The sequence below is a fragment of the Mytilus edulis genome, chromosome 14 (genome assembly GCF_963676685.1).
Source record: "Mytilus edulis chromosome 14, xbMytEdul2.2, whole genome shotgun sequence".
NCBI lineage: Eukaryota > Metazoa > Mollusca > Bivalvia > Mytilida > Mytilidae > Mytilus > Mytilus edulis.
The window spans coordinates 18202714-18229489 of record NC_092357.1 but is presented as its reverse complement, the minus strand read 5'-3'; the positions used below and the strand labels follow the sequence as shown (position 1 = coordinate 18229489).

At 32.6% G+C, this 26776-nt stretch overlaps 1 protein-coding gene across 4 annotated transcripts in view; it reads left to right on the top strand.

The window, feature by feature from the left end:
- The first annotated feature begins 4215 nt into the window (after nucleotides 1-4215).
- LOC139504533 (uncharacterized membrane protein-like) overlaps nucleotides 4216-26776 on the top strand; it is a 41023-nt gene continuing 18462 nt past the window's right edge. For 2 of the 4 annotated variants that reach the window (XM_071294640.1, XM_071294639.1), the window contains exons 1-5: nucleotides 4242-4353; nucleotides 20658-20674; nucleotides 22313-22363; nucleotides 23700-23746; nucleotides 26256-26516. In XM_071294640.1, coding sequence (XP_071150741.1) covers nucleotides 23701-23746; nucleotides 26256-26516 — 307 coding nt within the window. In that variant the 5' untranslated portion in view covers nucleotides 4242-4353; nucleotides 20658-20674; nucleotides 22313-22363; nucleotide 23700. Of the gene's footprint in view, nucleotides 4363-20657; nucleotides 20675-22269; nucleotides 22408-23699; nucleotides 23747-26255; nucleotides 26517-26776 lie in introns of all 4 variants that reach the window. The other 2 variants (XM_071294641.1, XM_071294642.1) reach the window with 2 other exon arrangements.

Genomic DNA, 26776 nt, shown 5'->3' with positions numbered 1-26776 from the left:
TGTTGTTTGTTTGTCTTTTTCATTTTTAGCCATGGCGTTGTCACTTTATTTTAGATTTATGAGTTTGACTGTCCCTTTGGTATATTTTGTCCCCTTTTTTCTACCAGCGTTAAGACAGTGTCTTGCACCTTCTCTTACAGTTGCTTAATTCGATGTCAACCCTTTGTGCCGATAAACATTACCAAATTGATAAACTTTCAAATACGTGATCGTCCTAATAATGATTCAATTTTTGATATTGACGTAAAAATAGGTTAATTTTAGTCGACTACACGGCAGTAGACATCGAAATAAGTTATTTGCCAGTCATAAGATACTGAGGTCAACCGAGTTAACAGTATTTCAGTGTTTTGATTTATAATACCTGCGTGTTTTTAATACATTTGTACTACCTTTTTTTCAGATAATAAATTTTTCATATCTCAGAAAGTATAAACAAAATCCTATTTAATTTTTCTCGGTATAATGATCAAATCCACATACTTTAGTTGCTTGAAAAATTTTAAACAATTATCTGGGCTCACCAATTTAAGTTCCTGTTATTCAAACGATAACTAGCCTTAACTTCCAGCCATAGACACATTGATTTTATTGAAGGACCTTTTTATTTGTATTAGCTGAACGCATTTGGTTTGTCCTTTTCATAACCACACACCATTGGCATGGAGCAATTTCCACGGCTTTTTATGGTGTTCATGGCACTATCCAGTTATATGCATATTTTCTTATTACAACTGAAAATGTATAAAATAGACATTAGCTTACTCACCTGAAATAATGCAGCCACTTAATGTATGTAGTGTTGACATCTTAGCGGTATTTTACCATTGTCTTATTAGCGGATGATTTGGCTAGCCGTAAACCAGGTTCAATCCATCTCTGTACCTAAAATGTCCTGTACAAGGTCAGGCATATTGCAGTTGTTAAAAAACAGTCTGTTTATATGTACATTGGCGTTTGCTTTTGTTGCAGTTCAGGTATTATGTTGTTCCGTTGTTTTCCTTTTAAAGTTGATTTGTTTTCCTCGGTTTTAGTGTGTTACCTGGATTTGTTTTCGCTTAATCGAATTATGACTATTGAACAGCAGTAAACTACTGTTGCCTTTATTCAATGTATGTTTTGTGTTTTTTTCTATCAATTTGACAAATTATCTGTATCAATGATCGATTATTTGAAGTGAAAAAAAATTCAAATACATAAGACATGTAAGATGTATAAATATATAAAAAGTAAATGAAATAACGACTAGTATGTAGGAGACAATATAATATCTATAAAAATCCAACAAAAGCAAATGACTATTTTGATACAAATATGGTCGGAAATTAATAAGAGAACAATTATAGCCTATTTATGAGGTCAATACAGGAAAAAGTAAAAACACAAAAATACTGAACTCTGAGGAAAATTCAAAAAGGAAAGTCCCAAATCAAATGGCAAAATCAATAGTTCAAACACATCAAACGAATGGATAACAACTGTCATATTCCTGACTTGTTACAGGCATTTTCTTATGTAGAAAATGGTTGATTGAACCTGGTTTTAGAGCTAGCTAAACCTCTCACTTGTATGACAGTCGCATATAATTCCAGATATAACGACCCAGTCAATAAATATACTTCTTTCAGATCAATATATCCTTTTATTAAATGATATGAGAAAATAAGCCCTAATACGGATAAATCAGCATGTGCAATACTAAAAACGTTCCACTGTCGATATAAATCAATTTTAAATATTGCTCTTCGAACAGGGCCAATACGGAAAAAAACCAGGGCCAATACAAAAAAAAGCGGGAAAAAATCCGTATTAGCCCTAGGGCTAATACAGGACGTTCACTTCCGGTTTTCAATTTTCTTACGCCATTACTTAACTTTGGAAGTATCGTTATGCATTAAAACATTTGTATAATATTTTTTAAATTAAAGTCATAAAATAAACAGGTTAAATGATGTGCAATGTTTTGTAACGTCTTAAAGTTTTGAAAAAAACCAACAGGGCCAATATAGAAAAAAGCGGGAAAAAAGCTGTATTGGCCCATGGGCTAATACGGGACGTTCACTTCCGGTTTTTAATTCTCTACTAATCATTTAATAAAAGTGTTATGAACTGGCTGTTTATGTATTGACACTGGTATAGATTCTCGGTCAGCTGTATTGGCCCTCGACCCTACGGGTCTCGAGGCCAATACAGCAAACCTTGAATCTATACCAGTGCCAATACAGAAACAGCCAGTTAATAACACTATATTATTAAATGATATGAGCAAATAAGCCCTAATACGGATAAATCAGCATATGCAATACTAAAAACGTTCCACTGTCGATATAAATCAAGATTTAATATTGCTCTTCGAACAGGGCCAAATACGGAAAAAACAGGGCCAATACAGAAAAAAGCGGGAAAAAAAACCAATACAGAAACAGCCAGTTAATAACACTATAGTATAGACTATTGTTGCCGCATATATCGTTGATTTATATATAGTTTTATCTTTATAATAAATGGTTTGTTTTAGATTTTCATCGAAGGGTTTTACTATAAACAAATCTTGCGGCCTTTGCATTGTGTATATGTAGCGAAAGCAAATTAAAGCAAGTACCTGTCTGACATGAATCTAGATTCTCCCCAACATCGGTTTACTCCCTCAACCTCACACTCTGTATCACATTTCTTCTCACCTTAATATGTAAAATAATATCTATTTTGTTAAGAACATTAATAACATTAAGATATACTTCAATACTATTTCTTTTTTTTCTAAACAAACTTATCGTTTCAAGGTTTTGTAAACTATTGCTTCATGAAGACAATTTTCACATAATTATTATTTAAAACTCAATATATACAAAACTAAATGTACTAGCTACGGTGTCCTCCAGAGGGAGAAAAGGGGCACATAGAAAATGATAGTGCTGATGGGGCATCCGTGTACTAGGGACACATTTTTTTCTACATTAATGAAAACAAATAAAACAAGAATGTGTCCAAAGAACACGGATGCCCCACTCGCACTATCCTTTTGCATGTTCCATGGACTGTGAAATTGGGTAATAATCTAATACGGCATTAAAATTAAAAAGATTATACTATAGGGAACGTATGAACTAAGTTTCAAGTTGATTGGACTTTAATTTCATCAAAAACTACATAGACCAAAAAACTTTAACCTGAAACTCCCACTTTCATTTTCTATGTTCAGTGGACGGTGAAATTGAAGTCAAAAGTCTAATTTTGCTTTACAATTAGAAAGATCATATCATAAGCAACAAGTGTACTATGTTTCAAGTTGATTGGACTTCAGATTCATCAAAAACTACCTTGACCAAAAACTTTAACCTGAACGGACGCACAGACGGACGAACGAACAGAGCCACAGACCAGAAAACAAAATGCCCCTCTACTATCGTAGGTGGGACATAAAAATGTATAAAATAAAACTTGTCAGTGTATAATACTTACTAATAAAAGTACGGTACTGTTATTAATGGTATTCTGGGATCACTCAGATTATGTAGGGGGATATAAAATCAACTACCAAACACGAGTCATTCGAAAAAAAAAGAAGACAAAGAACATCGTACACTTCATGGTTATATGTGTTGCTGGTATCAGCTAAAGTATCACAATCGTTTGTTCTAAACAAAAAATATAGTTCATTCGTGTACAGCGTTTAATTCGAGTTTGATAATTTTATGTTTGTTTTTCATCATTCAGGTAATCTTTTACCGGTTTCAACAGGAAAAACACTAGGGGTTTCCTTTCTTTAGATGAAACAGTTGACTTCCCCGGTGCATCAGAAGTTGTTTAAGAAAGTGTCCTGTAGGTTTGAGTTTGTTTCGTCAATGAAAATTATTATTGTTGATGTCGACCTGACTGAAGGTCACCTTATAATCTTCTATCATGATTCAATCGGCATTCAAAATAATCGTACACAAAATACTATTCAAGTTGTACGCCAGTCGCGCCTGTCAAAAAAGTTAAAAGAATTAAATTCAGTGACTGTAATTAAGATGTGACTGGAAATCCACACTTATACTGAATTTGAAAAATATTCAGTTTAGGACAAATAGATTTAAAATTGCAATTTCTTTATCTATCACACAACATGTTTACATCGTAAGGCTATTTTTATCGATGTACTAGTACTGCTAATTATGTTGAGTGACTATTTTTAAATTGTGGAAAATTCAAACCTATTTTAAGCATTGGTTTCACAAATTCTAAAATTAGTATTTGTTATCAATGTCGATGTATTTTATGGGGATTTTCTGTTCTAACAGGAGTAAATCGTAACACCAGGAACATGAAGATGTGTTTACGGTATCATCATAAATTTATTTGAGGAGAAAGGTAAGCTCAGTTTTGTACGATTATGACTAAGAATTATCTAGAAAACTCTGTATTTAATAATGTTTACTACAATTCCTACTTGTTATTATTGCTGATATGCCAGACACGTAAAATGGACATATAATATGCAATTTAATTTTGTGAAGACAATGTACATGTGTTTTTTTTTATCATGTTTATGTTATCCAAACATAATATCGTAGCTTAAAAATATAGTCTTACAAACATATGACAGTTGTATGTTTATACAATGTGTATTCTTAAACGTGGTTCAACCCACCATTTTTTCCTTTAAAAATGTCCTGTACCAAGTCAGGAATATAGCCATTGCTATGTTATAGTTCTTTCTCTGTGTGTTACATTTTAACGTCGCGTCGTTTGTTTTCTCTTATTTTTGAGTGTTAATTCACATTGCGATAAGACGTGTCACGGTACTTGTCTAACCCAAATTCATGTATTTGGATTTGATGTTATATTTGTTATTCTCGTGGGATTTTGTCTGATGCCTGGTCCGTTTCTGTGTGTGTTACATTTTAGTGTTGTGTCGTTGGTCTCCTCTTATATAAAATGTGTTTCCCTCAGTTTTGGTTTGTTAACCCGATTTTATATTTTGTCCATGGATTTATGAGTTTTGAACAGCGGTATACTACTGTTGCCTTTATTTACGTGGACATGAGATCTTTCAGTACTAATTTTTGATCGGCAGCTCTTTCAATTATTTTTCACTCAACTTGTTTCATTCGATTGTGAAATATCAACTCGAGTTCTATGGAGACGTATGATACGTTTAAGATTCGCAGTCAAAGGGAAAACCCTGGTATTCGTCAGGCTGCAGGAATAGTGTCATGTGCATTTGTCATATGAAATCGACTATTATGCGTGCTGTGTGTTGCATGTTGCGTGTTGCATGTTGCGTGTTGCATGTTATGTGATCTTTAATTATTTTGTTTACAATTTTTGTAAAATTGGAAGAATTTTTAATTTTGATATGCCAAGGAGTTTGAATGACCTCCTCTGATATGCACATACTTTTTGTAAAATGTCTCTGCAAAATTTCTTATAAGTCATCGTACGTTCACCATATTTCATTGACATACATCATGTAGTTTGCACTTTTTCAATATCTGTCTTTTAATTAAATTTTAAAATATTGTCAACGAGCTTAAGTTCGGAAACTATATCTTATCTATAATCAGTATTTAATTGTTTATTTTTAGGAGTGTTGAGATTCCTAATTAATTGTTTTTCTGTACTTTAATGTATGATTTTGCATCAACTCTAATCATCTCTCATTACTACCCCTATATTTTTCGACATCTTTATTTGTATATCCTGTTCCTAAAAATGTGTGAACTGGGACTAAATGCTTCATTTTAGAAAGTATCCAAGCCCTGGTAAAATTAAGAATGTAGGACAGAAAGTCATAGGACAAAAAAAATCACAATTCAATTTAATAGGGCCACTCGAGCTTTTCTCACTACTTGGCTTCTGTCGTCCGTCGTCAGTCGTCCGTTGATAACTTTTACAAAAATCTTCTCTAAAACTACTGAGCCAAATTTAACCAAACTTGGCCGTTATCTTCATTGGGGTATCTAGATGGCCGTCATGGCTAAAAATAGAAAATAAGGGTAAACTATAGATTTTGGCTTATAACTCTGAAACCAATGCATTTAAAGCAAATCTGAATGAGTTAAAATTGTTTATCAAGTTACCATCTATCCTCCCTGATCTTTTTTAGATGAATCGGACAACCGGTTGTTGGGTTGCTCCCCCCGTAATTGGTAATTTTTAGGAAATTTTGCCGTTTTTGGTTATTATCTTGAATATCATTATAGATAGAGATAAATTGTAAACAACAATAATGTTCAGCAAAGTAAGATCTACAAATAAGTCGAATGACCAAAATGGTCAGTTGATCCCTTCAGGAGTTATTGTCCTTTATAGTAAATTTTACCATTTTTTTTTTAATTTTTTGTAATCTTTTACAAAAACTTCTCCTCTGAAACTACTAAAACAAACTTATCCACAATCATCATAAGAGTATCGAGTTTAAAAATGTGTCCAACGACCCTTCCCGCGAACCAAGATGGCAGACATGGCTTAAAATAGTACGTATGGTAAAATACTGTTTTGGGTTTCTATCACTGAACTGAAGCATTCAGAGCAAATCTGACTGGTGGCAAAAATGTTCATCAGATTTAGATATTTGCTCTGACACTTTCAGACAAAGCCGACAACCAGTTGTTGGGTTGCTGCCCCTGAGTTAGTAATTGTATGGAAATTTGCCAGTTTTATGCTATTATCTTAAATATTAGTATAGTATCTAATGATATCTCATACTATAAACTATGATTTTAACCTTATTTTACCTGATTTCCAAAGTATAAGTAAATACAGGTGAGCGACACAAGCTCTTTAGAGCATCTAGTTCAAGTAGAAAAATACACATTTCCTAAACTTTATTATGAATATATGTATTAAAATGTAAATATTTCTAATTCAAGATATTTCTCTTATATATATTGAAACAATTGACAACAAATTATTTGTGACCATTTTGTCCTCTGACTTTTTGTCCTATCGAATTTGTGACTTTACGTGCTGTGACTGTTTGATTTTTGATGTTTGAACGCCACTTTTAAGCACCGCATTTAGGCTATTTTGTGGTGGCCACTTTTATTGGTGGAGGAAGCCGGAGTGCCCAAAGAAAATCCCCGACCGTCGATAGCAAAACTGACAATCCTAGTCAATTAAAATATAAGGACTGTCGAGTGCACCCGGGGTTAGAAATCACTACCTCAGTGTTGACTTGCTAGTGACTACAGTAGTAATTACCGTTTCACATGGGCATTCCTTAATTCTAATTGTTTTTAATGGTTGAATGGGGTCGCTATTAGCATGATTAGAGATCATGTCACCATTAGCTTGATAAATTGTTTATTTATTTTAGCTGAATATTCAAATCTCTCTGTTGAGATAAAATTTCTGTCATTGAAAATAATTAACTGGTCATACAATTTTGTCAAAATACCCATATCATCTAATTGATACTTTTAGTCTCCAGAAACCAAGTTTTGATGACTTTTGTTGAAAGGTTAATTATAAATTTAAAATTAATTGAATGATATCTACAAGCATAATATAGTGCAGAATAAATTTGACTCATTCAATAGTTATGACATAAACCTAATCATTGAACCACAAGTCAACTAAACAAATGAATGTTGAAAATTTATAGCCTTTATTTTTTCAGATTTGTCACTTCAACATAAAAAAAGTTAAATACAGACACTTGTAAAACCTAGAATATATAAATTTGTTCTCGTGATGATTAATTAACAAACCCTTGAAAATCAAACCACCATTCATCTATCATAACTCTATGGTATTATAGTAGTATAATTTTGAATGATGTCATTGAAACAGCAATCACAAAATAACAAACGGAAAAGAGAGAAAAAACTTATAAGGCTTCCTTATTGTACAAAAACGTCATTTAACTTTATCCTTTATAAAGTCAACATAAAACATTTAACACGCAACATGTAACATACACGTAAAACGCAACACTCAACACGCAACACGCAACACGCAACATGCAACATGCAAAATGGCAGTTCCCTTGTCATATTCGATAATTTTACTCGTGCTTGAACGGATGGTCATTGATTTTAATAAATACATAAATAAGTCATTATTTGGTTATTAAAAAATTAAATTTAAATCCAAAGTCAGGATGACCTATGTCAAGGCATGATTGTGTGTGTTTGCTTATAAGTTTACTAGTAATCAAAGAAACGATACAAAAGTTCAAACTCCAATTTATCACAATATAAACTAAATAGGAAAAAGTGTTAATTGTCTAATGAAAAACATTAATTTACAAAATAAAGCAAATACATATGATTAAAAAATGTTACCACATTGGAAAGTAAGTAAATACCGTATGTACATCTATTTTAAAAAAATCGTATCTATTTTAAAAAAAATCGCTCATACCGTTACTTCGTAATAATTTTTTGAAAAATATTGATTTTAGTTGAAATGATAGGACTTTTTTTGACTGGGAACTCACTTTTGTCCCATGACTGTATATTTTATTTGGCACTATAACATCAACTTACAAAAATTGAATCCTTCGGTCGAAATTGACTTATGTCCAAAAAAGAAGAAGACAAAAGTGAACAATATATTATGGAACGCCATGACTGTCTTCTGATGTTGATTGTTTAATATGTTCGGTGCTTTATGTATTATGTTCAGTAGTATGTATATTATGTTCAGTAGATATCCTATTTTGTTCAGTAGTTATTACATTATGTTCAGTAGTTATTACATTATGTTCAGTAGTTATTACATTATGTTTAGTAGTTTTTACATTATATTCGGTGCTTTGGTTATTATGTTCAGTAGTTTCATTATTATATGCAGTGGTATTTAAATTATGTTCGGTACTTCTGACGTTACATTTTTCATTATGTGCAGTACTTTCGACATTATGTTCAGTATCTAGATTCAATATTATTTGCAGTACATTATGTAATACCTTCAGTACTCCCGCTTTCTTTATACTCAGTAGATTATTCATTATGTTCAGTAAAAGCATCTGTATTATATTCGGTTCGTTCAACTTTATGTTCAGTGGCTGTATCATTATGGTGATGTAGTAAAAGTGGTTGTATCATTATGATGATGTAGTAAAAGTCGGGAAGTCAATAACGGAAATTGTCGGAAAAAAACGAACGCGGATATTTTTGACGGACGTTTTATTACATGATTAATAAAATGAAAGAAATGGAAGCAGTTTTAAATCGGTGTGGTTTACGTTTCCAAGTTGGCATTTTTCATCAGGAAAAATAACTCCTGACTTAATTTGTAAGTTGTCGCTACAAGATTTCGCGTATTTAGGTATGAACGACAGGAGAAAAATAATGGAATTAAGCTTGTGTTCATTTCAGCAGCAATATTTTGACTAAGATAACTCGAACAAATGCCTAACGGATAACTTTTCTTCAATCCGTTCATGTCCGCTAGACGTCCGTTCTTATCTGTTAGACGTCCGTCCATATCCGTTGCATGTCAGTTTAGCGTGCGTTTAATCCGTCGACGTCTGATACGATGCTTTTTGTCCGCAATTTGCTTTTTGTCCGCTTTTGCTTTTTGTCCGATAATTTTGCTTTTTGTCCGACACTTTTGCTTTTTGTCCGTTGCTTTTTGTCCGTTTTGCTTTTTGTCCGATAATTTTGCTTTTTGTCCGACACTTTTGCTTTTTGTCCGTTGCTTAGTGTCCGTTTTGCTTTTTGTCCGATAATTTTGTTTTTTGTCCGACACTTTTACTTTTTGTCCGTTGCTTTTTGTCCGTTTTGCTTTTTGTCTGCTGATTTTGCTTTATGTCCGATATAAAAACGTGTATAGTTTTGCAGGATTTATTTTGAACTTCGAAAAATCATCATTAGGGTTTCTTATTTAAAAAGAAATATGTTTGATTACCTCACCTACCAACCAAGATGGCCAACATGACTGAAATAGAACATACGGGGTAAAATTAAAGTTTTGTCTATTATTTTGAAAACCATGAAAAAGAGAGAAAATCTGACTACAGCAGGATTTTGAGCTCTACCAATTGTCAAAACTGTCAGATGACGTCCGAAATTGGTTTCCATTCTTTAACTATAGTTCGCCCCAAACCAATGTTACATGTATGTAACTTAAACGCAATGCTTATTACCACACATTCCAGATCAAGTTTGAATTTTGATGGCGTCACTTTTACTGCTCTAGATTTTGGAAATGGAAAAACTGCTGAACTTTTTAAACCCGTTCTTTAACTGCAGTTTGCCTTAAAAAAATGGCATGAAGCTTATACGCAATGAGTATACCACATAACACAGGTCAAGTATGAATTTGTATGGCCTCACTTTTCCTTTTATGTCCTATATAAATGGGGAAAATACTGACTTTATCGTTTGTGTTTCTAAACTTAATATAAAAAAGAAGATGTGGTATGATTGCCCATGAGACTGAATGACACAGGAATTAACAACAATAGGTCACCGTACGGCCTTCAACAATGAGCAAAGCCCATACCGCATAGTCATCTATAAAAGGCCTCGAAATGACAATGAAAAACAATTCAAACGAGAAAACTAACGGCCTTCAGCAAATTTTTTGAAACTTATATACACAATACTTATTACAACATAAGATAGATCGAGTACAAATGTGGGTAGTGTCACTTTTGTCGTTATCAAGTTATGTCCCTTTCTAAAGTAATATGCGAGCGGGGGCATTATCTGTGTTCCATGGACTCATTTCCCATTTTAATATAGGATTAATTGCCCTAAAATGACAAATTGTTTTGCCTACCATCTTGAAAATTATAATAGATTCAGAAAAACTTAAAGGTGATCAATAAAATCAGTTCTACAAATGAGAAAATGAGACAACATGATCGAAGTAAGTCGTTAATCGACTCCTTAATACAGATAATGTCCATTGATGATGATTTTGACCAATTTATTTTTTTTTGGGGGGGGGGGGGGGGGGGCTTTTTTTTTACCTTATCTCTTGGATTGTAAATAACAAAAAAACCTAAGGTCTAATTTTTTATCATTGTAACAAAATTCAACTGTTAAATATTAATATTTTTACAAACGTAGATTTTATTTGTTTAATTTTTAATATTTTTAAATTGGCATAGTACATTTTTGAAAGAATCTGCATGAACTTTTGCCATCTTAAATTTTAGCAGGAAAAACGCACGGTGACCCTATTGTATATATTGATATTTTCAAAGCATTTTCTTAAAGCTATCTTCTCGCATTTTGTTTTCAATTCTATAACTTAGATTAGCTTCTGATCACATAATGCTGTTTTTCTCCGTATAATCCATATACCGCGCTGAACTTAAGTACGTCCATTATTCATTTTCAATTATTCAAAATTCAATAATGAATAATGAAATAGTTCATTATTCACTTTTTAACGTTAAATGTTGAATAATGAAAAATAAAATATTTTAAATTTCAGTATTCAAATTGAAAAGTGAATAATGAAATAGAATTATATTATTTGACTGTGACACTATATCCCGTATTTCATAATTCGTCATTTTCGTATGATCTAACTAATTTTCAAATTAATATACAATTTTGTAAGAAATAAATCAAAACACTATGTGAAATAATGCCGGATCTTTTTAATTTATTTATTTTGTTTCGGGGGATAAACTAGTGGGTTTTCCTAACTATTTTTAACAGAAATTCCTTGGTTTAATAATGTATGGACGACCTGAATACCAAAACATATATAAAAATTAAAATACCAAACATTGTCTTTTTTATTTTAGCTATAACATGTTGATTGTGCCGCAATGACCATTAGAGGGGTTACGGAGATTTAAATGCCAAAATACGCGTGAAATTAAGAAATAGCCAATTTTGAATAATGAAATGGATATTTTGAATAATGGAATGGACTGCTGCGACCCTTCAGTCCCTAATAACAGATTATACCTTATGACTGATTCGAAAGCTAACGTATTGCTATACCTTATACGTCATTCAAAAGCGAACCAACAGAGAAACAAGAGATAAACATGTATACAGCCTATAGCCATACAAAGAGGAATAAAATGGTTACAGACAATATGTTCAGCATTAACCATTAGAGGGGTTACGGCGGACGTAAATGCCAAAATACACGTATTTTTTTTGATAAAATACTTCGTGTGGAAAAAAAGCGTAAAACTTTGTAAACATTTATTTACATTAATTTCCGGACCAATATGGCCAGTTTTGCTATCAAAATACGGAGAGTCTAACAGTGAATAGGCCATAAAACATGTAAAAAATAATCTCCATGTTCTCAGTTACCGTATTTGAAGGCTAATTAGTACTCAGCTGTCTAAAATAAATTTTATTGCACTATAACTTTCATATCCACCGGGTCCAAAATACGAAACCAAACTCCTTACTGTGTATTGCTACCTTATACGTCATTCAAAAGCGTTCCAACAGAGAATCAAGAGGTATATAGCCTATAGCTATACAAAGAGGAATAAAATTGTTATAAACAGTATGTCCCGCAATGACCATTAGAGGCGCCAAAATACACGTTGTTAAAACAGTTTTGTTACTCTATCAAGGTTTCAAATGATGTATTAATGTTTCTTGAATTAGAGGCTGAAAGGTCGCAGCAGTCCATTCCATTTTTAAAAATAAGCTATGTCTTTTAATAGTCACATGCATTTCGATACCTAGGTCATTCGTTTCTCCTATAAAAGGCGACGAGGAACACGCTGACTACATACCTTTTGCTTCTCTATTAATAAACTTTCGAATGAGGTATAATATAATTAACGGTATCAATTTTCTTGCACCAGATGCGCATTTCGACAATACATGTCCCTCCAGTGATGCTTGTGGCCAAAATATAAGGTATAAGTGTAAATAGGGGTCGAAGGGCCGCAGCAGCCATACAAGATCAACAAAACAGATTTTGTCATGAATTATATTCTTGTGTACAATGTTGGAGAGTGTCCTTTGTTGAATATGCACATAGACCCAAGAGATCACAAAGGCTATTTAGAGCCTCTAGTTTATTATTTATTATTAGAACTATGCATAGTTTGTCAAAAATGACTGTTAAGACTAATGTCGAATACTTTTCGCTTGATAGATTTTTGGAACATATGTGAGGGACAAGGGTTATTTGAACGGACGTAATTCGAGTTCGAACGTTTTCTTACTCACGTATGACTTTTTTCTTGCTTTTACTTTCGACATGTTAAGTTGAGCTTATGTCATGAGTGTCACGCCCTTATGTAAAAACACTTCAATAAACAGCAGACTATATGCCAGGTCTTTCTAACAACTAATGACTAACAATTTGGGGTGTAATTTAAGGAGGCTTTTCCAAGGATGCAATTGCTTGTACACTGTATAATTATTTACCCTCTACAGTATACCAAATAGTCCACAAATTCTCAAAAGGGACCTTTTAATGCTAGGCCATGTCAAGGGAGATATAAAGCAACAAACGCCCAGCAGGATCGATGCATTTGTCTTAAACATCTCTGACATTGATTCCGCGTGGCTTTCAAATTGACACGAGTATACATTGGTGTTCATGTAAAACCTTTGGGGCTATATCAGTTTCATGGAAATTAACAAAGAGCATGACAACCTTTCCTTGGTGATGTTTAATGGCTGTCCGGCGTATTAAAAAAATGTCTGTTAACCAATGAAATAAAATATCTTTTGTGTACCAACAGCGGTCAGCGATGGTCACACAGACAGTTTGCTACCTTCGTGGACCAAAGTCAGATTTTTCGCGGGATCCTATTAAACATTTAGTGGTGTCACTACATGTACCATGTGCTGTAGAGATTTCGTTGCACAACATGATAGAAACATTCTTTGTTAGGACTCAATGTTGATAATTCGACATTGGATGTTTCATATACCCATTGTAGCCGAAAAATGATAATGAAACACTTTTGTTTGATATCGATCTATTGTTTGAATTGTAAATTTTCTTATTCATTTTTTTTCTATAGATTATCATTTTGAATATAGATTTTGTTTTTGAAAAAGCAAGTGTTGGACTCAGATGTACTTATCTGAGACCAGGAGTGCATTCCAGCGGCTTTCTTTCGTTTACCTTTGCGTACATTTTATACAGACCAGTATTTTTTTGTAATTGTTTCACCAATCTTAGCTGCATGTAACATCTAGAACACTCAGAACAGCGAAACAAAATTAAGATTTCAGAAATAAATAGCATTTAGCCATCAACGAATAGCTTTTCAAGAGATGTTTTCGTTAAAGTATAAATCCATTATTTTTGTGCAATTTTAAGTCTTGGCAATCATACCACATCTTCTTTTTAATATAAACGACCCAAAAAAAGATAAACAGCACATTACGTAAAGCATTAAGTATTACCTATAGTATTTTATAACCTTCATTGGTGATAGTTCATATATATTTCTGCTGTTATTTTTGGATATAAGTTATTGTCCTGAATAAACATCTTTATACGTGTGTGTGTTTTTCCGCATGCGTTTCAGTTTTTATCATGAAAATTTCTTCTATTAACCAAGACAAAACTTTAAATTCGGCCGTTATAAATGTTTTTGCCAGAAATCCATGCTAAACTAAAAACTAGCCAAGGAATTTGTTTTTCTCCCGTCTGATATAGACGCTAACAATATCATTATTGTTTGGCGTAAATTTTACAATGAGGTTCTGCAAAAGGAAATCACGAATTCACCAACATTCCAACTGACTTCATTTTCAGAAAACGACATCTGTAACAAACACAAACTTTTAGCTACATAACAACTAAATACAATGAAAGTCCCAACTATGTACTGGCTTCCAAAGCTACACAAAACACATTACAAGCATAGATTTATTTCATCTTCGAGCCATTTCTGCATTTCTAAATTGTCTATTCTACTTACAGATACACTTGGTACAATCAAAAACCTGATAATAAATTGTTCAAATAAGGCCTTTGAAAATAGTGGAATTAATTACTTTTGGAGTGTCAAAAACTCATTGGAAGTACTTGATAAATTGCATGCATATATTGGTGATTTTGAATCTGTTCAAAGTTATGATTTTTCTACCCTATATACTACTTTGCCTCATATTCATATTACATTAAGAAAAAAATCACATATGTTCAAACTCATTTCGGTCATTTTTTAGTAGCAACAAACAAATGAACTATGTCAATTGGACATGCTTTGATACTATATTTGCGCTTGAATTTTTACTTGATAACATTTTTGTTCGCTTTGGAGATTCCCTATATCGTCAAGTTATTGGAATTCCAATGGGGACTAACTGTGCACCACTTATTGCGGACCTGCTTTTGTATTGTTACGAGTTACTAACTATGACTAAAATCAGCAAATACCCTTCGAAACAACATTTGATACAAAAAATTTACAATACTTTTTAGATGATATATTGGCTATCAATAATGACGACTTCAGTATGTATACTAAAGAAATTTATCCTGTTGAACTTACTTTAAATATAGCTTATACTAACAATGACCAATGTCCTTTCCTCGATCGTGATATCTATATCATTAACGGGAAGCTTCATACAAAAATTTATGATAAAAGAGATGAATTTTCATTTCCTATCGTTAATTATTCATTTTAGATGGCTACGTTCCCTTGTCACCATCTTATGGTGTGTATATATCTCAACTTGCACGATTCGCTCGTGTATGTAACGACGTATTAGATTTTAGCGAGAGAAATTTATGTATTACTGAAAAATTATTACACCAGGGTTTTCGATATCACAAACTAGTCAAAACATTTACTAAATTTATTATCGGTACAAGGAAATTATTCGTAAATATAACTCAACATGCAGATATCTTATACGTTCAGGTATTTCACATCCAATGTTTTATGGGAATATTCTTTACAAAGCACAAAAATGTCAGTATTCACCTCAAAAGCTAACAAAACCTTTAAACAGACTTATTAAGAAGGAATATAGTTACGATACTGTTGTCAGGTCATTAAAGATTGCATACTTTGGCTAATATTGCTTCACTTATAGGGTCTTTGCATCGGATTTAAACACATTTATTCTAAAACCAGTTGTTGGCATGTTCTTCTCATATGTTTCATGATGGTATAATACTAAACCCCTAACAGGAGGGATTGTACCTGCTATTCATATGATGAAGACATAATCTTTCAATCAGTTTAATTGAAGTCTGGAGCTGGCATGTCATTAACTGCTAGTAGTCTGTTGTTATTTATGTATAGTTGTCATTTTGTTTATATTCTTTTCTTTCATATTCTGACATCGGACTCGGACATCTTAAACTGAGTTTACTGTGCGTATTGTTGTGCGTTTGTTTCCTACATTGGTTAGAGGTATAGGGGTAGGGTTGAGATATAAAAAAACATTTTTAACCCCGCCGCAATTTTGCGCCTGTCCCAAGTCAGGAGCCCCTGGCCTTTGTTAGTCTGGTAAGCTTTTTAATTTTAGTTTATTTTGTATAATTCAGAGTTTAATATGACGTCCATTATCACTGAACTAGTATGCATATTTGTTTATGGGCCAGCTGAAGGACGCCTCCGGTTGCTGGAGTTTCTCGCTACATTGAAGACCCATTGGTGGCCTTCGGCTGTTGTATGCTCTATGATCGGGTTGTTGTCGCTTTGACTAATTCCCCATTTCCATTCTCAATTTTATTTATTATCTAATAGCAACACATTTAATCATTATATTATTATCAAACATCACATAAAAATTGTGTAGTAGTTTTTAAGTAAACAAGTTAGTCAAGTGGTTTAAACGAGTTAGTTAAGTCGTTAAAACAAGTTAGCTGTGTTGTTAGTAAAGTCGTTATAACAAGTAAGCTTACTCGTTATAATGACTTTAAAATAAAACTTCAATCAAATTAAAACTATAAAATGCTAATTTACCTTAAAATTAAAATATCAGGGGCAGCAACCCCAAAACGCGTTGTCTAATGCAACTGAAAAATCTCGGGCATATAGATTATGACTTGATGAATATTTTTATCCCAGAACTAAATGCTTTAGTTGTAGGGATATAAGCTAAAATCTTCATTTTACCCCAATGTTCTATTTTTAGACATGGCGGCCATTGATTTTTTGGGCGGGGTCATCGTATACCTTTTTTAAACTACATACTCTAAGGATGATTGTGGCCATATTTGCTTCAATTTTGCCATTAGTTTCAGATTTTCTGAAAGTTATCGACGACGACGGATGCCATGTGATGAAAAAAGCTCACTTAACCCTCTGGTCCAGGTGAGCTAAAAAGGCAAAACGGACAAAAAGCAACGGACAAAAAGCAAAAGTGTCGGACAAAAAGCAAAATTATCGGACAAAAAGCGAAACGGACAAAAAGCAACGAACAAAAAGCAAAAGTGTCGGACAAAAAGCGAAAATATCGGACAAAAAGCGAAACGGACAAAAAGCAACGGACAAAAAGCAAAAGTGTCGGACAAAAAGCAAAATTATCGGACAAAAAGCAAAAGCGGACAAAAAGCAAATTGCGGACAAAAAGCACCGTATCAGACGTCCGTTCTGTCTGGTGGAAAATTTTGAACATGTTCAAAACTTTGAACTGACGTCCATTGGATGGAATGTCCGTTGAACGTCCGGTAGGCGTCTGTTTTGTACGGTACTGGTCCGTTTCACTTCTGTTTTGTATTAGTAACGTGTCCGTTATACATCCGTTTGAGGTCTGGCAGATAAATTCACCAACGGACTTCTAACGGACGTCTAACGGATAAAACGGATGTTGAACGAATGTGAAACGGACTTCTACCGGACGTATAACGGATTAAACGGATGATGAACCGATCATCTTAAACGGATAAATGCCCATTGAAAATTTCGCGTCTGAAATGCCAATTAGCCTTTCTTAAGATTCATGAATTCTTATTATTCATAATCGATCTTAGAGTGGAACGTCTTCACAATCAAGCAGCTTTTATTCAGTCCAGACACTGCCCTTTGGCGGCACTTGCTTGTGGTTTAACGGATAAAATTGATGTTGAACGAATGTGAAACGGACTTCTACCGGACGTATAACGGATAAAATGGATGATGAACGGATCTGAAACGGATAAATGCCAATTGATAATTTCGTGTCAGGATTGTCAATTATGGGTACGTCAGATTTCTTGAGGTTCATGAATTCTTATTATTCATAATCGATCTTAGAGTAAGGGCACGTCTTCACTATCAAGCAGCTCTTATTCAGGCAAGACACTGCCCTTTAGTGGTAGTTTGAAGAACAAACCAAAACCAAATACACAGAAACATTTTGATTATTTACAAGATTTACATGTATTATTATTGTCGCCTTTAATTCTTTCGGATTACTGTAGAAGGGGATAATTTTTCTTAATTGGCTTGAATTTAGAGGGGAATACAAAAGATTTTAAGTTTTCATGGGTAAGAAATGAGGAGCCGCAAAGCACCCATCACCTTTAACCGGTAAAAAAATGAGAAGTCTCTTGCGTAATTGTCTCTTTTTATTTTGTTATTCATTGGAACGCTTTATATCAAAGGAGAAAAGGGGAGGGTAAACACACAATTGATCATGCCAAGAAATTGCCTACGTTGAAATTCTGCAAACATCCCATAGAGCAAATTACATGGATGATTAATATTGACCATTCGGTATATAGCTGTGTTCTAAATGATACGTACATGGAGGTCCTAAATTAATTTGTTGAATGAAATCAAATCTTTAAATACTAATGGGTGCCGTAGAATGTCGACCGGAATTTTTAGCTCGTTTTTCTGGGCATGTAACAGATAGAAAACTCAGGATAAGAATTCATAGAACAAAAAAGGGGCAGTGGCAAATATTTCATGTATATTTTGAACACAGAGAGAATTACCCCGGCACCCTTTGCCATAAAACTTTCTTTTTCTTATTTGTTCCTTCGTTGTGTATGCTCTTATAATATACTAGATTATGGAGTGTGTGTCCGAGCGAGAACTGCTCTAGTTCATTACTTTAAGAATATTTATCTAAAAGTAATATTTCAATATTTAGCCCCATTCTACTATTTAGTCAGCCATCAGTCCTACCCTGATATACCCTATCTTTTTCAGGTAATTAATACTGACAGCGTTTGACATTTTTAGCCGAAGAGATTTATCAATTTTACATAACTCAAATTATTGTATGCTGGTTCATGTTGAAGACCTGTTGGTGACCTTCTGCTGTTGTTTTTTTCTATGGTCGGATTGTTGTCTCTTTGGCACATTCCCCATTTCCATTCTCAATTTTATTAGGCTATTTCTTTCTTTGCGGGCGTATATTCCAAGCAAACAACATGCATGTGTATAACGGCACTTTAGATTTTCATATTAAATAAAGAAAGTTGCCGGTCCGGTGCATGAACAGATTGGTTAGAAAGCAAGGTTTTAATTTTAATTAGATTGGAAAGCTTAATTCGAGGGTTGAAAATAGAGAGCACCAAAAAATAAGGGGGGGGGGTAGTCCACAGGGAATATTTTTAAAACAGTTAAATCGATTTCAAGCAGGGATTCCAGTGCTTCTTTGGGAATGAAAAACTTGTTATTAATCTTAGTCAAAATATTGCTGCTGACATGAACACAAGCTATTCTTAATTCCATTATTTTTCTCCTGTCATTCATACCTAAATATGCGAAATCTTGTAGCGACAACTTACAAATTAAGTCAGGAGTTTTTTTTTCCTTGTGAAAAATGCCAACTTGGGAACGTAGACCACACCGATTTAAAACTGCTTCCATTTCTTCCATTTTAATTCAATTACGTAAAGGTGTTCATGAATAAAACGTCCGTCAAAAATATTCGCGTTCGTTTTTTTCCGACAATTTCCGTTATTGACTTCCCGACTTTTACTACATCATCATAATGATAAAACCACTGAACATAAAGTTGAACGAACCGAATATAATACCAATGCTTTTACTGAACATAATGCATAATCTACTGAATATAAAGAAAGCGGGAGTACTGAAGGTATTACATAATGTACTGCAAATAATATTGAATCTACTGAACATAATGTCGAAAGTACTGAACATAATGAAAAACGTACTGAATATAACGTCAGAAGTACCGAACATAATTTAAATACCTCTGCATATAATAATGAAACTACTGAACATAATAACCAAAGCACCGAATATAATGTAAAAACTACTAAACATAATGTAATAACTACTGAACATAATGTAATAACTACTGAACAAAATAGGATATCTACTGAACACAATAGATATCACTGAACACAATATACATACTACTGAACATAATGCATAAAGCACCGAACATATTAAACAATCAACATCAGAAGACAGTCATGGCGTTCCATAATATATGGTTGTCTGTGTTGCTGGTAAAAGTATCTGATTTTTTTTGTTCAAAGAAAATATATTTCATTTCAAACTTTCATGTATTGCCATTATTAAGAGTAACGACTATATAGATTTATGCTTGGTTTTTAAATTAAGTTATGCATATCATACACACGTCGGCAAACATAACATATTTTTACGATTGGGCTACTGTGTAAAACTTTATTACCGGTTATGGCTCATCATCGATTTCAACCTGTGTTATTTCCTTGTTTTCTTGTCATGTGGAAAACTAATATCTATTTTTAATCATCGGTTTAATAGGATCTAAAAATAATATTTTGTTATCTTGGAATTTTCAGTAAAAATTCACATAAATTATTACACATTGTTGTAAAACAGTATGATAATATCTTTCCAGGAGCAGAGAACAGAGAGGTAAGCCAGTTTTGTAAGAAAAATACTAAAATTGTTTGTAAAACACTTAATTTTGTTTTATACCTGTTCAGTTATAATCTAAACATTTAAATACATTAAGTATACTTGTTTGTAATATTTTGATGCTTACTAGTTCTCTTCGGTATAAAAATCAGCAAAATAGGATTATACCGATGTAAGAGACTGGTTTTATGTTTTGTTTCCAAATAATGTCTTGTTTTAAAATATTTTTTTGAAGCGTAGACTGCCAATTCAATGTCCTAGAAGATGACCTGCATGTATGCCAAGGCTTACATGTTTTTTTGTCCGTTTTAACCGAAAACACCTATTTGTCATATGGAATTTGATTTCCCGCCTTTCTGATCAACTGACAAGTTGCTGTGATGAGAACTCTATAATCATATACTTTTCCTTCTATGGAGTATCAAACCTATTGGCATAAAAAAGACGCACAAGATACAAGGGGAAAATTTCAAACTTACAAGTCAAAAAACCAGATGATAAGCTGAAGAAAGATATTAGTTAATAGATTATGAGAACGTAAAATTGTCAATGAAAAATATATGAAAAATCGAAGAGAGAACATTTTCTCGCCAGAATTTCAATGGCTATTATATCGAAAACAAGCACACGAACCAGTATTTTTTTCTGGCCCTTTTTGTTCCTTTACTAATTCCCTATCAAGATATATTAGCTTGTTTATTTAAAAGTGATAAGCGAATTTCCTTCGGTATATTTTGTCTCATACGACTTAAAACAGTGTTTCACCAATTGTAAAACGAAAACTGGAAAAAAAATAAAGGTTTCAAGAATCAAAAGATAGACAATTGTTACTCTTTAATTGTCTAAAGCCATTAGTAAAAGAGACAAGAACCAATTAGTTTTTATATCAATAAGTAGTACCTTCGAAAGAAAAAGGCCAATAGACACGGATAGCCACTGTTAACAAAAAATAGTGCCCAAAACAGTTTCTTATATAAATAGATATAAGAAGATGTGGGATGAGTGCTAATGAGGCAGCTCTCCATCCAAATCACAATTTACAAAAGTAAAGCATTATAGATCAAAGTACGGTCTTTAATCCTTTTCTTGGCTCACACTGAACAACAAACTATAAAGGGCCCAAACATTACTAGTGTAAAACTATTTAAACAGGAAAACCAACGGTCTAATCTATATAAAATACGAACAACAAGAATTATTGATTAATCGCTTCAACAAACGACAACTACTGAACATCAGATTTCTGAAATAGAACAGGTGCAATCAATTGCAGCGGGTTTAAACGTTTTAATAGGAACCATCCTTCACCATTATATGAAAAAATAGAAAAACATATATAACGTTTTTTCTCTTATTCCTTGACTTCCGCATAGTCGTCTATAAAAGGCCCTGAAAAGACAATTTAAATAAATTCATAGAATATTAACGGCCTTATTGATGAACAAAAAATTAACGAAAACCAAATATCATTGTACATATTAATTGAAGTCTAAATCAATGTTAAGCCGAGCCTATACTTTTTTTCGAGTTTTATATATAAACTTCCCCATTTTTACATTAGAGTTAATTAAAGTATATGTACATCTTTATAGTCTTAAATATATTCTCTCATGATTAAAACTTGTATTTTTACAGGTAAACTACATTTCACTGGCACACTAACAGACGGAGTTCTAACAGAAATCAGTAAAGTATAATCCGCAAACAGTTTTGAAGTTAAATTTGTAAAAGTGATTTATTCATTTCGTACCCATACTTTGTTTCTACGTACAAGTATATGAAATATGATGTCTCGATACAGATAGCAAATATTGATAAAAATTTGTCTAAAAGTCGTATGTTCCCTATTAAAAAAGGTATCTTGATTTCTATCACTTACAAAACGAAGAGTGACCCCGTCTCAAAAACAGAAAGTGTGACAACTTTTTGCTTGCAATGTTTTGAGATAGTTACAAACACGTCACCTCTGTTTGTAAAAGGGTGCTTCCTTATCTTATGAGTGAAATCTTGAATTTCATTATTGCATTTTAGATAATACTTTGTAAATGTAAGAACTGTATCGTTCGTCATATTTCATCACAAAAGTATGTTATAATAAATGTCTAAAACTTAGATCCACTTACCATACATTAAACACGATTCTAAATATTACATAAGGATCAAATTTGCAATAACTTTAATTTATCGTTAATGATTGAATGACAATGATGTAAACGCAATATGATTTAAAAGTATGCTGTTGAAATATGTCCAAACTTGAGTGACGTATAAAGATCACTTTGATGAATCAGAAGTATGACGTATCAGATGCGCTACATGAGGTTTCGTATTAGTTGTATTTTGTAGCAAATCTCGAAAAAATATATGTAACTAGTTTCCCTGTTGAAGCTTGCTATATACTAGTAATTGAATGACAGCTGCAAACATCTACGTCTTCAATTAACTTGTGAATAATTGTCTTAATTGCTCGTATTTACTCGGATTTATTCACTAGTTTGATGAGCCGTAGATCCCCATTTTATACTCAATGTATTTCATTCAGTTTAAGTTATTAACCCGGATTTGTTTTTTCTCAATCGATTGATGCATTTCGAATAGCGGTATACTACTATTGCCTTTATTTATGGAAATAATTGAGCAAGATTTTAATGAAATCTATAACCTGAAAAAAGGAAAAACAGTTTAACAGAAAAGAAAAGATCAGTTTTGAATTATCAAAGGTTCATTTAAAAAAAATAGCATACCACTTTCTAATGTCAGGAGACTACAGTAGTCGATCAACATGTTTTTGCCGTCTTTTGATTTTCTTTGCCAAGTAAATTTTGCTCTCTGAACTATGCATGTTTTTAATTGATAGTTTTACATGAAAAAAGGCATCCTTTAAATCACATATGGAAAACATGGATCATGTTGTGCTTGTTGCTTTTTGAACGTCAATTTCCCCACAGAAATCAATTGTTGGTATTTGTAATTGTAATCTATTGCACTGTCCAACATTCTTAAGATGAATTCCCGCTTTCAGAATGGCGAGCAAACCCAAAAAGAGGAAACTGGCTGTAGAACCATACAGTGAGTATTCAGAATTTATATGTTTCAACTTTTAAGATTAAGATTTAAGTGTTCAACCCGTATCAAAATAAATAAAGTTTGGAAAAAATAATTTGATTATTGTATGGTTAAAACAGATACTTAAAAATACCTGACTGACATTGCATCTGCTTCATTTAGTTTTTGGCACCAGTTAAAAGTAAATGAATCATTTTGTAGGTCTGTTTAAAGTACAATTTATTAAGTGCAATAATATCAAAACCGTATATTGAATAGATGTTGTCGTTTTGTATATAACGATGCGATAATGTCGTTCATAGAAATATTAAATGTGTGATAACTTTTTAAAGACAATATAGATTTTGTTGCAAATTAAGCTAATAATTTAAAAGAGATACCCATAGCTTATATTACAGAGAATTTTGTTATCTATGTTGTACATTTGATTATTGCCTAAAAAAAGATTAGAAATTAACCTTTACAAACAAAGCACACTTCCCTCACATTCAAACCAATCTTGTGTTGATTCACTTACGTCGAGTTCCCAAGAAAGGTGTACTTAAACTGGTTCAGATGTATACTTGTTCTTACTAAGATCTCTATTTAAAAGTTTTTAACCGAAAATTCATTGTTAGCACTGCATTTGTATTCCGTTTTCAACATTTGCATAATATTTTGAATACTTATTTATTTGACCTCGAGAATCGCTGAATAGACAATAATTGTCATAAAGCGTCTCTTTTGTATTACAAAAATGTTTTTTTTAATTGCTTAACCATGACCCCAGAGTTTTCGTTGATCCTATTATATAAATTAGAACCACCAGGGACTAATCCGAAACGAAAATCATGGATGGACAAAAACAAACACATGAATGCAAAGAACACATCAAGGATTAAGCAATGCAAACCCGTTGCACACTATCGTGCTATAATTCCGTTCTGCGAACCGGGAGAAAAATATAGTAAATGATAAAGATCTAGAATTTAATTCTAAACTAAAAACAGAATCAAATACAAAAAGCATCACGTGTAAATTTTCGTAGCAAATATGATAATGTTAAAACTTCGTACAATGCATAATTGCAGATATGCACATAGGAAAATGTATGTATCTATCAAAAGCAGATCGTTATTATTCAAATAAAAAAAATATTGATCATCGTTGATTGTTTGTTTTGCTTTAATATTTATGTACAGATATATCCAAGATGGATTTAAATGTACAACCAGACACTAGTTTAAGTTGAATTAAAAAAGTTTCAATATTTACAGTCTCGCTTTCCAGATTATAGGGCGAGCCTTTCTATATATTAGTAATACGTTTTATCACCGGTTTCAAACGGTTACAAATAAAATTGTGCAACAACTGGAGCATAAACTACATAATCGTCGGAAATTAACCAAAGAATTTCCAACACGTGCTGCAAACACGCTAAACCTAAATATATTTCGTTGTTTTCCTCTTATAAATGATGTGTTTTCCTCGTTATCTTGGATTATACAAATGTTATCTTAAATGGCTAATTCGTGTCCTCAGATTGCTAATATGATACATTTGATTGACAATATTTGACCTTGGATGGCTAATTGATGATTTGTACTGAACTATGACAATTCAATCATACGTTTTGTATTTATGATAAAATAAGTTTAATTTACTGAAAGCTATATTGTGGTCTGTTTTGAACAAATATAAAACCCAGTATATAATTCTGTTTTATACCACGTCGAGGCACAATAGATACACACTCCCTTACTCAGATTTGGTATTTCGTCATATGTTTTCTGATGGTTACTGGACCCACTAGCATCTACTGCAAATCTCCTCATTTACAGATAATTCAGTGTCCAAACAAATATGTCCGTGCAGAGTTGTTGAAATTATAATTGAGAATGAAAATGGCGAATGTGTCAAAAAGACAAAACCCAGACTATAGAGCAGAAAACAACAACACAATTCTACATACAGATGCGTGCATAAGCTTGCGTCAAAACAAAAGCGTGTACTAGTTCAGTGATAATGGACGTCATACTAAACACCAAGACAACCCTCCCTAAAACAACCTTCAGTTATGCCAGTAATGAAGAAAAAAACAGATATTCGACAATACGCACTGTAAAACTCACTTATAAAAAGTCTGAGTCCGATGAAAATTGATAGTGATTCATACATTAACGACTACTACAAACAGCAGTTACTGACATACCAGCTGAAGATCTTATTTCAAATGATTGAAAGATTATGTCTTTTCTTCATCAGATGAAAATCAAGCACAAACCCTCCTATCACGGTTTAGTATCATATCAGCATAAAACGTGTTTATATATAATTATTTCCAATGCAAAGACCCTTTGAGTGAATCAAAAATTGTATCACACAGGTTCACATATTACAGAATGATATGAATTAAAATGATACATCTCACATCGTAAGTTATGTAATTTTTCATTTGAATTGTTCGGATAATACTTTAGGGATTATATTTGCAATTCTTAGATGCATTTATTTTAAATGCCCTATATTACAGTTGTATTAACGCAATCGTATCTAGATGAGTTGGCAAGCCATATTGCAAGTAACTACCATCCTATATTAATCAATCTTGGGATGGAAAATGATGAGATTGAAAGGATTGAACATGACCATAAATCATCTGTCAGACGAACTGCTTTTAAGGCTTTTGTAGAATGGCTGAGAAAGTTTAAAGATAAAGATGAAAACTATATGATACAGCGCCTGAAAGATGCGCTATGTTTTAATGGCAGGAATGATTTATGTCAAAAACTAGGTATGATTATGATAAGACTTATTTTTATAGACTTATTTCAATTTAACAAATACAATTATAATGGTATAGAGTAAAAAATTCAAAACCAAACCAAAATTGCACACAACATTATACAAATAAGCTTAAATTAAAAAGAAATCAGTCAAAGAAAAAAAACGGATGGTTACATTCTGACATAAATTATCTTTGATATGATTATATTTATAAATTAAATGTATATAGAAATTTTTAAGTTTTTGAAATACTAAGGCTTTTCGACC